General features: G+C 44.0%; 1 protein-coding gene across 5 annotated transcripts in view; it reads right to left on the reverse strand.

Annotated features, from left to right (window-relative positions):
• APBA2 (amyloid beta precursor protein binding family A member 2) overlaps positions 1-13,959 on the reverse strand; it is a 342,515-nt gene that overhangs the window by 53,283 nt on the left and 275,273 nt on the right. For 4 of the 5 annotated variants that reach the window (XM_019504340.1, XM_019504341.1, XM_019504343.1 and 1 more), the window contains 3 exons: positions 10,817-10,962; positions 7,618-7,653; positions 6,060-6,146 (listed from right to left, as the gene is read on the reverse strand). In XM_019504340.1, coding sequence (XP_019359885.1) covers positions 6,060-6,146; positions 7,618-7,653; positions 10,817-10,962 — 269 coding nt within the window. The remainder of the gene's footprint in view (positions 1-6,059; positions 6,147-7,617; positions 7,654-10,816; positions 10,963-13,959) is intronic. The other variant, XM_019504342.1, reaches the window with a different exon arrangement.

Raw genomic sequence — 13,959 nt, forward strand, 5'->3', positions numbered from 1 at the left:
GACCCTCTCGATGCTGTCCACATCCCTCTTAAAGTGCAGCGCCCAGAACTGGACGCAGTACTCCAGCTGCGGCCTGACCAGTGCCGCATAGAGGGGGAGGATCACCTCCTTGGACCTGCTCGAGATGCATCTGTGGATGCACGACAAGGTGCAGTTGGCTTTCCTAGCTGCCTCCCCACATTGCTGTAAATTCTGTAAAGCAGAATTTACAAAAATCCTGTAAATACAATCAATTCCCAAATCAGTTGTTTACTGTTATTAAACATGCAGGCACAGACTCTGGTACCCTCCTTCAGAGAGAATGGCACTGTATACCACTGAAGTTGCAGTGAAATCAATGGGACTCTTATGGCGTAATGTAATCCTAACTGAATAAAGATATTGGAGTTTGACTCAAAGAGCATTTGCTTTTCTTCACTGTTGAAAGCCTAGCCAGCATAACTACTATTATTGAAACATTTAAAAGGGAAGAAAGCATAGGGTCCAGTGACAGTAGTTCAGTTTGAACTGACGTGACAAACTAATCCATCTGGAACTGTAGGTATTCACATACTTTTGATTTACAATAGTCATCTTTCGTGAACCCCTTAGAGACAGTCTGTGGATGCCCACGGGTCCACAGACCACAGGTTGAAAACCACTGGGTTAGACTAATGCACTGATCTTCTGTATCAGTTCACATTAGATCACTGTCCTCCAGCATCCCCATCTGCTTTGCAAACCTCCCTACCCCTCTCTTGCAAGAAGGAATGCTAGCCCTCAGCCTGTGCTCAGCTGCTTCAGCCAAGCACTCAGTGGGCCCCCACCCCTGGGCTGTCCCAGTGCAGAGAAAGCACTGTCCTTCTCCCCAGCCCCACCTCCCACCTCCAGCCACAGGCAGGCAGCAAGTGGAAGTAAGGCATCTGTGTCCCTTGCACAAGCCCCAGGACATGGGCACTGGAGTTGCCAGGCTGTGCCCCTGCACCCCCAACATCCTGTCATGAAGCACCCCAGAATGTACACACAGACCCCAACACTGAACCCAAGAGAACCCCCACACTCAGACACATACACCCCAACCCTGGCACCTGCACACCCAGCCAAGGACCCCATACCCCCATGCCTGGGCACAGCATCCAAGGATCACGACCCTTACACCCACACACCACATCTCAGAGGCACCTTATGACTCGGACCCCATCACAGATGGACAGACACCCCTCCCCTGAGCAGGAGCCAGTGCAGGCAGCTCACCTCTGGTGGGTTGGGTAGTGGGGGGCACAACATCAAGACTGGGACCGCAGAGAGGTGACCCTGTGATCTCTGAGGCTTGGCCATTGCTGGCAAGTATCTAGGCTTTTTGACCTGCAGCTACGGGGTCCAAGAGTATAGGGCTGGGGGAGTGAGGGCCACTGAGCATACAGGCTGAGGCAAGCAGGCAGGTGCCCCTGGAAACTTCAGGAGCAGGTGGGGCATGGTCAGTTGCCTCAGTGTTGCATATAGAGGACACTGGAAATTTTAAGGTTGGGGTGTGGGGCATTGCCAGAATGACCAAGACATCTACTAGAAGGCCCTGGAAAGTTTAAGGTTGTGGGGATGGCCTGGCCAGTGGAGTCCCAGTCTCTCTGGACCAGAGCCCACACCCAGATGGAGTGAGGGGGACAGCTATGTGCCAGGATCCACACCTATGCGCACACTTCATTCCTTCCATCCATCCATCTCACCCACATCAAGACCCCGTGGACCATGGAAGAACCCATCCCATCCTCCTCCAGTACCCAACCGTGGCTGCACAACTGAAGACATGGGGAGATGAAGAATCGTGTTGCTGTCAACCCAGGACCAGATCCGTAAAGGGCACCACAACAGGGACATTCAAGTGCATTGCCCAACAGATGCAAGCACAGAGCCACAGCAGGGACTGAGTGCAGCACTGGGACAAGATGAAATGGATGAAGATCTAGTACAAACATGTGTATGCCACCAATAAAAAGTCCAGGGCCAAGAGGCAGAACATGGCCTTCTATGAGATGTCCTGCTTCCTGGCCACAGACAGGGCCATTGCCACCCCACATATATGGCACCATTGGGAAGCAGGAGTTGCTGGCAGGGCCCCTGTTGCAGGAGCAGATGCAAAAAGCCGTGGGATGATGAGACAACCAGGTGCCCAGGAGCAGGTCCCCAGAAGCCAAGGGGCACAATATCTGCTGCTGGCAGTGGTCAACAAGGACTCTGGCCCATTGCTGCAACCCTGGATCATTGCAGGATCTAGGAGCAGAGGCCGTAGACCTGCAGCTGAACCTGAGCTCCCTTGACATCATCTTACGCCTTGTCAAGCACATGGAATACATCACGCAGGACCAGGGGGGAAGCTCTGATGCAGTGGACATCACAACCAGGACTTGGACGCTGAGGTCGTGTCCTCCTTGCAGTCCTCGATTTTGTGGGCCATGGCCAAACATGCAACCCCCAAGACAGTGTCTCTGACACAGCTGCCATGGGCGTTCCATTCCCATGCCTCTCACATCTCCTTGCTGCCCCCCTTCCAGAGTGCCTCCTAGCCCCCTGACTATAACTGCAGCAGCTATAGCACCCACACCCAGCTCTCCCCGCTGTTCTGGTGAAGATTCTGGCACTGAGTGAGTATGTCCTCCTGCTTGGGATGGTACAGTTCTACCTTGCTTCACACAGCTGTGATGGAGACCCAGGTACCAAGGGAAATGCAAAGTACCTAGGAGACAGGGAGAGGAGGAGAGCAGCTGGGCCATGCACTTAGCTAGCAGGGCAGGGAGGTAGCGGCACAATGGTGCCCTGCCAGGAGTTGTGAAAGAGGCAAGCACCATAGACACTGCCCACCCAGCCAGCAAAGATGTGGGCAGAGCAGCCCTGGTGGTCAACAATGCCCTTCAGGACAACACAGAAGTAGCCCTTACAGCTGATGAACACCTGGGTGCCATCCACAGCCCCCAGGCAGTTGGGGAAGCCCAAGCGGTGGAAGCCAGTAACCATCTCCTGTGGACTGACAAGGCAGATGAAGTGACTGGCCAGGATGTTCTTGGTGACCCCAGGCAAGCCTCCCAGACAGCGTCTCTGACTGTGGACTTGCCCATGCTGACCTGGTTGACAATCTAGTGAAGACTACTGTGGGTGGCTTGCTTCGTGATAGTGATGACCACCCACTTCTGTAGAGGGATGACTGCATGCTGATGTCCTGGTTCATAATGTGGGGGGTCACCTGGGCTATAATGTCTATGGAAGTAGTCCAGCAGATGTAGAACAACTGGACCTATTGTTAGTCATCCCAAGGGTCCAGAACAATCTGCTCACACCACTCATTGCTGGTAGCACAGGCCCAGAACTGGCTCTCAACAGTTTGAAGGTGATGCCAGAGCATCCTGGTGTCCATGGTGTCCTGAGCGGCCTTGTCCTCTTTGGTCACTTGGAAGTTGTTATCACCTTGGGAAGCATTCAGGAGCACCCCCAACTTGTGGGACTCAGCCAGCACAGGCTGCCTCATGACTCCATCCTCCCCCGGCAAGGGAAAATGCATATGCTGTTCACTACCAATCTCAACTAGGACACTTTGAGAAAACCACATAACTTAGATCAATTCCTCCCCTGTTTTTTTAAATGTCTGTATGTGGTCTATAAGTGCATCTACTACACTACATGTTATCTTCTACTCTTCATCTGTACATCTCTTCCACAAATTCTAATGGAACATTTAAAACAAAAGAGAAAAATGTACTTGTTCTAGCCACTGATGGTAATCCCCTATTTAACAAGTATTAATCTACCCTCAATTTAGAAAAGAAAAAAACTCCTTCACTGGTGGTATTTACAGACCAATTCATAGAACTTGTAAAAACGCATTTTTATACTTCCTGCTGAAACTCCCACTATCTTAGAACTCCAGCTGTTCATCAACTCTCATGATGATCTAAACTATTAAAAAATAAATCTCAGGGAACGCGATTACCATTGGGCAAAAAGGGTGTGTGTAGACGAAACAGGAGCCCTAAATTGAAGCGATGGCTTTTTAAAAACACTGCTTCAATTTAGGGCAAAGTAAACCCCTGTGTCATGCACACACCCTTAAACTTACCTGCCTATCCAGTGGTGGGGAGGGGAAGGAAAGCTGCCAGCGGGCGGAGCAAAGCTGGTGCTTCCCTCCACGGCAGTGGCAGCCCGCCCCCAGGTGGCACCTGCCCGGAGGCACCGGGCTCAGGCGGTCCCGGTGGGTATTGCAAATACGGAGGGAAGCACTGGGCCCCCGCATAGCTCAGGCAGGCAGGCAGGCTCCAGGGAAAAGGCAGGCAGGCTCCACTGCCAGGCAGGCAGGCTCTGGGCTGTTGCCAGGTTGCTTGGACAGGTTTCCTGCAGAGCCAATGAGCTGCATGGAGCCCGGTACTTCGCTCTGGGGCTGTAGGGCAGCTAACTAAAACTCCTCAGAGAAGTTTTAGTTTGCTCTGCTCCACGTCATTAAAGGCACATTACGCCACTGAATTTGCTACAGCGGTTGGACTTACTGCACAATACACCACCGACATGTATAAACACCAACACCATTAAAGTGGTGCAAAAGCATTTAACCCGCTTTAAAGCATCATGCACATATGCCCCACGTTTCATCTACACACAGCCTAAGACAGCAATTCTACATATTCTTTGGGTTAAAAAAGACATGCATGACAAAGTGGACCTAACAACAGCTACAGCAATAAATGATCATGTCTGAATATACCAAGAACATTGTAACATTCCAGAAAGGGCATTTTCACACTTGATTTGTCTGATGATAATAAATACAGCACAACAGAAAAACCAAGGCATGCAAATTTGTTTTGAGATCTGTGAATGAAACTGTTATAGGGTATTTCTTGCCACCATGGTTTCTGATTTTGTTTGCAGAGCAGTGGGAAGATCTCTGCCATCTCTCTTGGTCTCCCGATTTAGTTCTGAAGTTGGAAGAAATGTCAACAAGTCTTGACTATAAGAACAATTTCCCAGATAAGGAAAAACATTAGGACAGCTGATAAAAACAGTCTCTAATGGGTAAATTACAAGACTCAAAGGAGATTCCCTACACTTCCTGCAAAGAAAAACCCACTTAAAAACAATAAACCAGCCTTCTGCCTAAGGATGACCTAGGGTTAGACAAGGGGTCAACAATATTTTTGGCCAGAGTGCCAAAAACACCCCAACCTCCACCCACACCTCAGCTTGGCATAACAGAGGTGGGGGTGGGACCCACAAGGGGCCTGATCCTCATTGCTGGCAGTGACTCCACATGCACCTCTACGCAGACAGCTGGGGAGAGGCCATGGTTGCACTTCCCTGGGCCCTCACCCATATGCCACAAGGCATGCATGCATCCACTACTAGCATGGAGCCAGTGCTGGGGCTGCGGAGCCCAGTGTAGCTGTTCAAAGCCTGCCTGCTGCAGCTGTCCAAAGCCCAGCTGTAAATTATTCAGGACAAAGATGGTCTCTCATTACATGTATATCTAACATCTAACACAGCAGGGGCCTAACCCTGGTTGCCACATCTCGATGCTACCATAATACAAAAAGGAGGCTATTTTGCGCAAAAAGGGTGATCACTTAGGTGGCTAAGTAGACATAACAGATATAGTTGGCTCATCCAAGGTAGCAAATGCCTACTCTTAGTAAAAAAAACTTAGGCTATAAACTCAGGACACCTACTGAGAAACAGCTCTGAAACAGTGCAAAGGCAAATGAATTTTGAAAGGCTTCCAAATTTTTACTACATTGCATTATATACCTCAAACAATATGCAGACTTTTTCCTAGAACACCAAAAATGTGGTGTATGAGGAAGGAGCCACACTCAGTGCGATGATAAAACTTTGATAAGTGGCAGCTCTAAAACCAGTAACATTTTCAACCAAACCAACACTGCATTCCTTCTAGAGTGATTTCATGTGCTATTCATTACAGTAGTGCACTTAAAATATTCAGCAAAAAACATTTCACTCTAAACACATGAGAATATAGTATAAAACAAGAGTTCTTACTTACCAGTCAGCACTATTTTTGAAAAATTACTATTAAAACTTACCTGTGTGTCTGCATTCAGAACTTTAATCCTCTGTGTGGAGATGAATAGATCCACTTCTGTCAAAGCCTGGGAATCTCCCTCAGAAGTCTAAAAGACAATCCCGTTATATAAAAGGAATATAAATTTTCTCTTTAAAATGACAACTTTGTTAATGACTTGAAACAACAGCATTACTAAATCACTGCAAAGATGGTGTTCAGAGGTGCTCCCAAATACATGCAAGTTGATTTCGGAGCTTGTGGAAAATGCTAGATTGACAGCTCAGGAACCAAACACATGTATTTAGTGATGCAGCAAGAGAAAAAGCATGGATGCATCCTCACACTGTCTCACCAACATTCCTCCTCCCTGTTTCTGAGGCACCACCAAGAGCGATCATGATCTGTCCTTCCCATCTTGGCTGTGTGCAATATATACACAAATTATTAGGCCTGTGCAAGTAGGCAGCTATTCGATTCAGCTTTAGATCCAGCCGCTTCAGATGCCAGGGATCTGATCTGGAGCTCCGGCTGGACCCAATGATTGCATGATCACGGGGCAACAAGGCAGGCCCTATAAGGGGAGGCTACGGGACCTGAACCTGTTCAGCCTCCACAAGAGAAGGCTGAGAGGGGATCTAGTGGCCATCTATAAACTGGCCAAGGGGGACCAGCAGGCTATGGGAGAGTCCCTGTTCCCCCGAGCACTACTGGGAGTAACAAGGAATAACGGCCATAAATTGATGGGGAGTAGATTCAGGCTAGACATCAGGAAGCGCTACTTCACAGTCAGGACGGCTAGGATCTAGAACCAACTTCCAAGGGAAGTGGTGCTCGCTCCTACCCTGGGGGTCTTCAAAAGGAGGCTAGACAATCACCTCGCTGGGGTCGTTTGACCCCAGCACTCTTCCTGCCCAGGGCAGGGGTTGGACTTGATGATCTGCTCAGGTCCCTTTCAACCCTACCAACTATGAAACTATCCTTCGGGGTCCCTTCCAGCCCTATGATTCTATGATTCAAGATTGCCATATTTACTGAGGCTCATTCTAGTGATATTTTGACAGGTATATATAATAATTGATCCCCAAATATAATTTGCTGAACTGGGTGAAATGTCTCCTCTGTGAATTGTTTTAGGTAACATCTTGATTTGATAGATTACATTTTCTGTGCACTTTTTTTATTCCGGATACTTACAAGCTTAATAAGTCACAGTCTTAATAAAAGACATTATATAGTAAATATTAACACAAATACTTCTGCCAAAATAAGCATAAACGTTACTATAAAAAATTATCCTCATCATCAAATTGACTTGTCATCTGGATTAAACCAACTACAGTACACTGAGAGATTAAACAGAAGAGCAGCAGCAGCAGCAGACAGGCACTTTAGTAAGTGGAAGATGAAAGAAATCAACAAGTGCATCTTGTTCCATCCAGTGGCCCACTACTAAGACAAATAACGGCCAAAATTACAGCTTTATGAGGCTCCATAATGAAAGATGTGACACTCCACGGGGAACAAGAACAACAGAAATGCACAGAAACATTAGCATTCAAGAAAAACAGTTTACACACCGCTTTTTTCTTGATTTTAGCCGCCTTTTGCATCCTCTGAGTAGCAGCATAAAAAAAGAATGCAGACAGATGCACACAAAAAGAGAGAGAAAGGGACAGTGTGTGAAGCCAAGAACACCTTTTGACTATGATTCCAGACTCTTAAAACTCTTATTTGCAAAAACAGTGAGGAGTGTTGTCTGTTAATAGCTGCTCATTACATTTTCTCTGCTGAGTATACAATTACCTAAAATGATACCACCAGCCCTGTACTCAAATGTGTGCACTTTAACAGGATGTACAAATTCCATATTTAAGTAAAGAAGCAAGTGAAAACATATATTTACATAATGTTTTGTACATTCAAATCATTACTCAAAAATCCTATTAAAACCTAGCATTTGAACATCAAGCTCTGATTATATATAAGGTAGTTCCTATAAATTATCCCAGATCAAGACTTTCATTAACTGAAAATAGACAGTCTTTCTTAATTCAAAGGACACAGTTTCCTAAACAAAGAACATAAGCTTCACTTTGTCTCTCACTTTAAAGCATGACCATACATTATTGGATGTTTTTGAAAATATACTCAATGCATGCAAAGAGTTAAACCCAGTATAGAACAATCTGGAGATGGAATTTGGACAACGGTGAACAGGTGAGATTGCTAGAGGTTTGGGAGGTGAGTCAAATTTCTGTCACTCCCTAAAAGGCTATTTATATTTCCTGTGTTGTCTTTGCTCTGAAAAGCTGGACAGTGCACACAACAGCCTATATGCTTAGGAGTACTGACTGTGCACACTGTGTGGAGGGACATTTGAATCAAAGGTCAATCTAAATTCTGTATGAGAATGTAATTATGTTTTGTGAAGAATCAAGCCTATGAAAGAAAGTATAGTTTTAATTTGGTTGCACAGTGCAGATGACCATGGTAACTTGCAATATTCCTTTATCAGTGAGACAGAAGTGGATTCCAAAGAGTGATAATAAACTCAAAAAGGCAGGAATGAATGTGACAGGGTGAAGCATTTTACACTTGGATACAGTATTACATGTATTCTCTTCTACGCCTTACAGACAAAATACTCTGCCCATTTAATACAAGTCAATGGATTTCAGGGCAGCAGTCCAATGGAGAGCTTTTGCCAAAAAAGAAACTGTACCTCTGTAATATCCATTCTTTTGGAGAACAATCCTATTCTCTTCCCATCCCATATTCACACAACTGAGATACATGTGATCACTAAGTAGGATATAGTGTGCATCAGTAATACAGGTGCTGAAAAAAATGTGTTGGAATCTTTGCTTGGTATACAACGGCTCTGTTTCAGAAAGTCTGTTCTAGGAAAAGGCATATTTTGAAGCAAAAATATTTTAAAATAACTACTCATGCTCATATGTCTATGGCTCTAGGACAGTGGTAGGGTAGACAAACACTCATCTGAGGAATACCTTTAAGGATTGTTTGTGGTGTGGGAAAAATTACCATACAACATAGTTTATAACTGTTAAACACTCAGAAAAAATTGATGTTCATAAACCTCAGTATGTTTTGCTAAAGGTGGCATTTTGTGTGATAAAGCAACGGAAATTAAAGATGCCCATTCAATTGTGCAATCCTTTATTAGCAACATTGAAAGCCCACCAAATGTTGTTCCTGGATCCCATGATTTCCTAATCTCAATACCGTTTTGCACTTAGCTGCATTTCCAACTTCAGATGCATAGATTGAAACACCTTCAAATTTCATCCAAACCAGAATACTGCATACCCCATGTATACACCTGGTTACCCCATTTTTGCAGTCTGCACAAGTGAGTGTGCCTCTGATTTCAAGTATATCAGGGCACTGATTTCCTAATATTTCTCACTTCAGCTACACTGATTTGCACTCCATTCCAAGTGCACCTCAAATTCTTGAGAATGCATATTTACAAAAGGTCTAAGAAGAGAAACTCATAAATGTAGCTCTGGGTAGCAGCATTATTCTGTTAACTTGTACAAGTTAGTTCTCTTTCCTTCCCATGACTACTCTAGCCACATTTATTATATGTATAGATCAAACTACTCTTCATAATATATAGCTGAAGTCTTCTAACACCATAGGCCACTGATTCTCAACCACGGTGCCATGGCACTGGTAGGCATGCAAATATGATTCACAAGATAAACCTGGAGATTTCAAACAGAAATTCATAGTGTTAAAAGCATTCTGCCCTGTTGTGTGGTCTTTGTCTGTGATCAAAAAATGACTGGAAACTAAGAGTTGGCATTTTCCAACCACTGCCTCAAGTCTAAAGAAGGGTGCCTCAAATCTAGAAAGTTTGTGAACCACTACCATAGACTAAATGAAACCTGAGAGTTTAACAACAGTGTTAATTTACAAAACTGTTCTTTGGTGTTGGATCACAAATTAAGCTCGTGTGTTGCCAGTGACTTCTCAAGCCTCTCTTGAGCCTGGAAAATTCATGGACCTGCAGATTTAAGGCCTATCTTTTCTAAAAGCCAAATCAAGCTTCAGTCAAGATATGTCCATTCCTGAGATGATTTGACCCAAGCTAGATTATCTCCAAACATGCCACTTCTACCAATGAACTAGTTTTAAATTAAATATGTAGGTTTTCTAATTAGCATTGAAATCTACATATTTCAAACAACATATTCATGCAAGTGAGATATAACAGGACAGATCTATTTAAAATTGTTCTACACAGCATGGATAAATAAAATATATTTTTTGCATGCCTGTAAAAAAAAAGTAAAATATTCACATGAAAATTCAAAGTTTTAAAAAGACAAAAATACAAATCTGCCTTCCTGCCTTAAGAAATTAATCATTTGATGCATTTGAAATGCTTTCATCAACTCTTAAAATTTTACTTTAACATGGTGATGGGAAGGAATCGATCATAAACAAGTTTCCTGTGCTTTGCAGTTGGAATGTTTTCTTATTACAGTCTGGATTTTGCCTTCAAAACTTACTCTGTGCATATGGCTTTAGAAGCAATTTGGAATAACTTCTGCAGAGAAGCTATTCCTCTGAGACTTTGTATGTACTGTATACTAAGCACTGGAAACAGTGAGAGCTTTTACAGCATCATCACTGTACTCACTTGAGTGCATCTCAAAGTAAATTTAAAGCTGCATATTTTAGACTATTCAGAGTTCAATTATCAAGGGATCAGAGACCATTCTACAGACCATAAAAACCTCCTACCTTGACACGGCTCACTGCCTCTTGAGCTTGCATCATTCTTATGTTTTTGGAAGGGTTACGTTCTGAGAGCAGTTGTGTAGAACCCAAGTAATTGGCTGCAAAGATGATTCCATCAATGAGATCTTCAGGTTCACAGGGTCCTGGAACTGATGTAACAGGTATACAGTTATTTCCTTCCAACAGGGCGGAGGGAGATAAAAAGCTTAAGGGAAAGGATCAAACACCTGTACACCCTTTTCTTAAAGTACTTCCTTTTCTGCCACTGCCTAATTAGAACCAATACTGCATAATACAGCTCATATTAAACAATACACTTGTTTCTCAAAATTATAGGAAACAATGTGTAGTATTAAAAACTTGTATAAGGTTTTGATCTGGAAGTTGCAGAAAATTTTCTCTCAGTCCCGTGGTGGTTAAATGCATTAGACTTCTTATCAAGGTGCTTATATATACTTGGGTCCCATTAACATTATGTTCATAATATATCCCATTCATGAGAAATCTTATCTGTGGAACTAAATGTTTTTTGATAGGAATTCCTGGAATCCAGGTTTATAAAGAAACGTAAAAAAACCTATACTCTCCAAACCCACTGGCAACCACAATACAACTTGGATTGTCCTAATTCCCTTTATGGTGAATAAGTGAAAATCAGCCAGGATACCAAAATATATGATGTAGGGGGCAAATGTCTATGCATCCTACCTAATGTACAAGAGTGGCATTTCATTACTATGGTAGACAATAATGACAAAAAAGGTATGCATCCAACAAGACACTATATCCAGTTCTTTGAAAAGAAAGAAAAGCTAGCAAGGATATCCCATGGCTGTCTCTGATATTTCTATTTTAAAATGATGCAGTTATGATGCATTCCATAATTTTCTAGAGTAGTGGTTCTCAAATGAGGTTTTCAAAAACCCTTTCAGGGGTGACACAGTGGTGCTGCTGCTCCCGCCATGCCACAGGGGGAACTGCTTCACCTGCCTAGCACAGAGCCAGATCATGAAGCAGCTATGAAAAGAGCACCTTCTCTAGCCGCAGCCCGTCATGGTCCAATTCCACAGTGTCTCCCAAAAACAGAGGCATGTGGAGTGGGTGGAACTGTCCCAAGTGCCTCTGTTTCCTGGAGGAGCATGTGGGGTTGGACTGGGAAGGACTGTGGCAAGAGTGGGAACTCCTGCCTCAGAAACTTCTTGATTTGCCTATGCAGGTGGTGCCCAGCTTAATTCCACCTGGCCATGCCAATGTTGCGGCAGCACCCCAGTTGAGAACCACTGCCCTAGGGAAAGGAGAATTCACTGACAGGCTAACAGAGCACATGGTAATCTTATGCTTATGTAAAAAGAAAAAAAACAATCAGCTTATTCTAGGAAGCCTTGTTCCCACTCAGGCACAGGTTGCCATTTTTAAAGGGCTCACAACCTCTTACTTTCTGTAAATCCAAGAGATGAAAAATGTGTTATATAAGCGAGGACAAACCAGATCCATTTGAATTAATTTAATTCAGCATTTTACCTTTATTCCACTCACAAAATCCCGGTCATATCTACAGAAGTCTTTCACAAGGGAAGAACAGAATGTTCTCTATTTTATTTTCCTGTCTAGATTTCATTTCCATCTCAGTTAACATGGTGTAAATCAGGAGTAATTCCCCTGGAATTAATTATTTCTTGTGTAAGCAACAGGAAAATCAAACTGTTGATTTTCTGTTGTTATTTTTTTAACATGAGTGTGAGCAGGAACAACTGAACTGCTGCTGTCTTGTGCTGCTGTGGGAAAAGGATAATGTTATTGAATAAGCAGTTACTTAGTAAGATGGGTTCTCAACTGCAGTGTTGCCAAACTCAAGCAAGCTACACTTACTCTAGAAAGGTTGAGAACCACAGCTCTAGACTTACAGAATAAATTTTGTATACAAATACTTAAAAAATTAGGAAGTTGATGATAGACAAGAGCACTTAATGCAAGTGATAATTAGAAATGTAGGTGTTAACCCCACACTAAGAGCTCATGTACTGAATATACTTAATTTAGTAAACTGCCAAAAAAACAAGCCCCAAACCAGGAGAGAGAGAACAAATGTAGACTATCAGGAAAGGCTACAAGTGCCAGCATCAAGAAAGCCCTGCTAAATGTTAATTTGGCAGAGGTAGGATGAACATAAGAGATTTTATGAGGGCACATTCAGTAGAAAAGGTCATCTTTCACAGAGGGGATTATTCCCCATACAACTACTCTTCATTGGGCTTAATACAGTAAGGGCAGATCATGCTGTACCAAATCATGATATAGCTGGGAGTCACGGCAAAAATATTCACTAGTACATGAACAGTGTGTGCCCCCGGCAGCTGGAGAGGCACAGCTGCAGCAGCAGGAGCGTGGTGGTGCTTGGCAGCAGTGAGAGGGGAGGCTCTGCCAACACTGCCTTTTTGCAAGGGGTGCACCGCCACACTCAGGGAGTGCACATGCACCCGTGTGCACTCCCAATACGTTGCCCCTGCACTAGCGACAAGAATACTGGAGGACACTCATAATCTTTGCTTTAAGGCATGACTACCACTGAATTTCAGGACTAACAACATCCACAACAGGAAACAAAATAATAACTATGCTATCTTGAGGTTGTCTGGACCTGAAATCAGGGACTGATTTAGACAGACAGCTTTAAGGCTGGTACAGATTATACCAACCAAATAACTGAAGGGATAAATTCATTTGCTGAAGACGATGACAGCCCCAATAGCCTGCCAAGGATCAGCACTAAAGGCAGCTTTACAGCAGGTCACATGTATGCACGATGGTATCAGGTAGCAGCTAAAGAGGAGGACTAAGCAGCCAGAACAAAGGAAAACTAGAGTCAAAGAGGAAGAGAAAAGATATGAGGAATGGCAAACTTTCTTTGGTGAATATTTTCCAAATTTAAGACTCAACACTATAAGACTACGTACACTAGGCCTGTGCAAAGCGGCTAGTATTTGCTTTGGATTCAGATTCAGCCAATTCGGGGGACAGTGATTCGATTCGGTGATTCAAATCACTGTCCCGAATCAATTCAGCCAAACCTGATTCAGAGATTCACCTGCTGCCGAATCTCTGAATCACACAGGCCCAACCCCTGCCTGCTCTCTCAGCCCCGCAAT

The sequence above is a fragment of the Gavialis gangeticus genome, unplaced genomic scaffold (genome assembly GCF_001723915.1).
Source record: "Gavialis gangeticus isolate Ggan-Ray unplaced genomic scaffold, GavGan_comp1, whole genome shotgun sequence".
Taxonomy (NCBI): domain Eukaryota; kingdom Metazoa; phylum Chordata; order Crocodylia; family Gavialidae; genus Gavialis; species Gavialis gangeticus.